This window comes from Larimichthys crocea, chromosome VIII, assembly GCF_000972845.2.
Source record: "Larimichthys crocea isolate SSNF chromosome VIII, L_crocea_2.0, whole genome shotgun sequence".
NCBI lineage: Eukaryota > Metazoa > Chordata > Actinopteri > Sciaenidae > Larimichthys > Larimichthys crocea.
In genome coordinates this window covers 28,210,878-28,214,559 of record NC_040018.1, presented here as the reverse complement: position 1 = coordinate 28,214,559, position 3,682 = coordinate 28,210,878, and the positions used below count along the sequence as shown (strand labels likewise).

At 48.6% G+C, this 3,682-nt stretch overlaps 1 protein-coding gene across 1 annotated transcript in view; it reads left to right on the top strand.

Moving 5' to 3' along the window:
• The window catches only part of lrrk1 (leucine-rich repeat kinase 1), a 113,109-nt gene extending 109,669 nt beyond the window's left edge, over positions 1-3,440 (top strand). Inside the window, exons 37-38 of the mRNA XM_027281404.1 lie at positions 658-759; positions 2,000-3,440. Of these exons, the coding sequence (XP_027137205.1) occupies positions 658-759; positions 2,000-2,177 (280 nt within the window). The 3' untranslated portion in view covers positions 2,178-3,440. The remainder of the gene's footprint in view (positions 1-657; positions 760-1,999) is intronic.
• Positions 3,441-3,682: the final 242 nt, after the last annotated feature.

Genomic DNA, 3,682 nt, shown 5'->3' with positions numbered 1-3,682 from the left:
GAAGAGGCCTGTCTCACGTGCAGCGGCAATTTGTTCCATAGCTTCGGGGCCGCAACGGCAAATGCTCGATCCCCTCTGAGCTTAAGTCTAGCTTTAGGGACAGTCAGGAGCAGCTGGTCAGCTGACCTGAGAGAACGGCTAGGCATGTAGGGGAGCAGCAGCTCAGAGAGGTAGAGAACTTTAAAATGAATCCTAAAATGGACAGGCAGCCAGTGGAGTGAAGCTAAAATCGGTGAAATGTGCTCAAATTTGCTTGTGCCGGTTAAAAGACGTGCAGCAGCATTTTGGACCAGCTGAAGACAACTAATGCAGGACCCACTAACCCCCAAATAAAGTGCATTGCAATAATCAAGCCGAGTGGTCACAAAGGCGTGGACTGTCTCAAAGTGACATGATCTTTGAACAGGTTAACTCTAAATGAACTGTAGCAGTAGCACGATGCCCACATCTTGCAAAGATGTTGGTTAATAGATGTTATTGTTGACATGCAGTGTGAGGTTATCTCCACAGTGTCCGGTCAGCTCCGTGTCATCAGGCTCTATGTTAGTTGGTCGAGTCTGCTGCAGTTCCACCGTCAGTTAGTCGGTGTAGATACTTAGTAACAGTATATACGTGTGTGTGTGTGTGTGTGTGTGTGTGTGTGTGTGTGTTTGGCAGGCGCGGAGGAGATGTGATGGTCATCGAGATGCAGCCGCACGGCGATCAGCTGAGGGGGCGTGTCACCGCCGTCCTCAGTCCGCCTGGACGTTCGTCTCTGGGGTGAGCTCGCTTCCCGTGACGAGCTGCTGATGATTTAAAGCTGCTGAAGCGACTTCTCTCTCTTTGCTTCTTTTTCCACTGAATTTATTATTTTTTCTCATCCTTCAGAACCGTTTTTCCATTCAGCATTTTCAGGGCTTCGCTATGTTTAGTCTTGAATACACTTAATCTTATTTTTGCATGTCGTCTGGCCTCGCGGTGCATTCTTTCTAACATTAAAGGCTCTCAGCGAGTTCTGAAGCGGGCTTTCATCCACCTGCACGGGAGCCGCTCACCACAGACGAAAAAGCCAACAAGCTATATATTAATTTACTGATGCAGCCTCAATAAAAGCCTAGCAGGATCCTTCATCGTGTACTTACGGTCCGTCGCTGAGTCTGTAATTATTTCTGTAAAGAAGCCAGCAGCTGGTCCTCTGCAGAAAGAACTTCTGTGTGAGCTTCCGCAAAGGAGGGGGGGGGAGCTCGCCTTTTAGCAACAGGCAATAAAAGGGCCACCCAAAACAGGGTCCTTTTTAATAAGCAGTTATTACATGGTGCACCTGTAACGTAGGTGACCCATCGGGAGGTCAGGGCTCGGGTCAAGGGAGGGGGCCGTCAGGCCCGCAGGGCTTCATTTATGTCGCGTTCTTACGATGTAATGATCGGCGGTAAAAACGCTGGCCCCGCCCACTCCGAACGGACGCTTTCACACCTCGCGGTGAGTTCAGGGCCGCGGCCTCACCTGTGCTCGCGGTCACAAGGGCTGTATATCACACACAACGCGGACCAACATCAGGGGAGGATAATGACACACCTCGCAGAGATGAAACGACAATGGAAGAAGATAATTCAGGGTTGTTAAGGAGATGATACATGGGTCACCAGAAGCCCTCCTTCCCTCCCAGAGTGCTTTGTGTCACAGCCGTCGTAAATTACGACAGAGCGTAAAAGTAGATTGCTTCGTTTCCTTTGATCCGTTAACGGGAGAAAGGGCTGTCAACGTTTCAGAGCGGAGACGTGGAGGAATTTTGTGTCTTTTACCAGGTGCTTAGATAAATACTAACTTGTGTGTTAACAGAGCATCCAGTGTCCTCGGTGGCTTTCCAGGGAACCGCTTCCTAGAACAGCCCTCAGCTTCTAGGAAGAGCTAATTACAGTGCTCAGAGATGTTGCCACCAACTTTAGCTCCTCTCCCCGCACTGCATCCCTCTTGATCGATCTCTTTTCTTACCTTCCTCACTCTCTCTCTCTTCTCTCAGGATCCTGGAGGAGGCAGCACTAGTGGCAAAGGACACAGTTGTATGTGGCTTTCGTAAGGAAAACATGGAGTGGTGCCTGTGTGTCTGGAGGGGCTGGGGCTGCAACGAGCTGGAAGTCTTCTACCAGTCCTACGAGGAGCTGGGCCGCTTGGAGACCCGCATGAGGAAAAGAAGGTAGCCGTTGTGCTGGCGACGGCGAAGGTGCAGAATCGCGGCACTGTATGGAGGCCGAGCCGAGGGGGGAATACACACCGACAGACTGCCCCAGTGTTCAGAGCACGAGGGGGGCTGCAGAACGCTCGCATCGGGGCAACGCAGGCAGGGGTGGTGGGGGGTGGAGGTCTGCCTTGAGGTCTGAGCCTCAAGCTGTGCTCACCGGTTATGTCCCCTCACCACATACTTGAGTACCAATAATAAGTTAAGACCTGAAAAGCCCTGAAGCCGAGTCACAGATCAAGGTTGCCAGAACAGAACTTGGAAGCTTCAGTCAGTGATTCTGCACAGACGGTGTAGTATTTAGTGCTATATGTCATCCGGGCCTGGCTGCAGTCTGTCAGCTGGTTTGGTAAGACTGAGTGTTCCGGGATTCGGGTCAAGATGGTGGACTGTTTGTGTCTGACTCCAGCTGCTGCAATCCATTGTTTATACTCTGTCCGTCTATTTCTGTTTCCCTCATTTAACTATTCCAATCTGCAGCTTCATGCCCTCTGGAGGTGACACGGGCGGGACAGTCTTCAGGACACTGGGCGTCTTTTTTTTTTTTTTTTAATGAACTGGTTTCTTTCTCAGAGTTAAGCTGGTGCTGCTGGGAAACAGCTGTGTCCTGAAAACAAACAGCAGTTTGTAAATGGATGGATGTCAGTGACACCTTCACACACTCAGAACACAGTGTTCCTCTTTCTCATCCAGCACATTTTAGGCCTAAAACTGTGTGTCATGAATGTGCATGGCCTCGCTGTTAGCAGAGCTGCAAACTTAACATCTGTGTTCTGTGCGGCGTTATGCAACAGACAGAGCAGTGCTTCCCACATTTTGCCACCAGGTTCTCACAGATAAAAGACTTTTTATTTTTTATTTTTAATGACGCTTCATTCTGTTCCACGAGCATCTGGACCTCCAAAGAATAGAACATGTAAAGGGGGCAAACATGTTGTCGGGGTTTTACTCGGGCTTCACAGCTTTGGGTCGAGTGTTCATGCTTTTACAACTTTAAATCATTTGAGCGTTCCATTCCAATCATTTTATGAACGTCCGTCTGATTTCTGATTTCTACAGCGGCCAGTAAAGAAGTGTATATTTTCCATAACAGCCTTGTTGTAAGTAAGGCAGATGTTATTTATTTATCAGAATGTATAATGAAGGTTTTTATTTGCAATAGAAGCTGTCGTGTACATAATCACTGTACAATATGGCACCCAATAAAGTTCTTATGATAACTCTGCGTGACGCTGCCTTCATGGTCGACACAAATGTCCTTCCTGACAGACGGACGCCTGCTCTGATGGAGTGATGATGACAGTCGGGAGGGGGGAAGCTGATAAAAAGGCTTGTGCATGATATTATGGACATAAGAGGCTCTCTGCTCAAACATTTGGCAGGATTGGAAAAAATCCCTTGTCTGACCTGTTTCTGCCTGTACACTCAGTTTATCAGTTGAAGTTATTAAAGTGCTAATCCAATGAT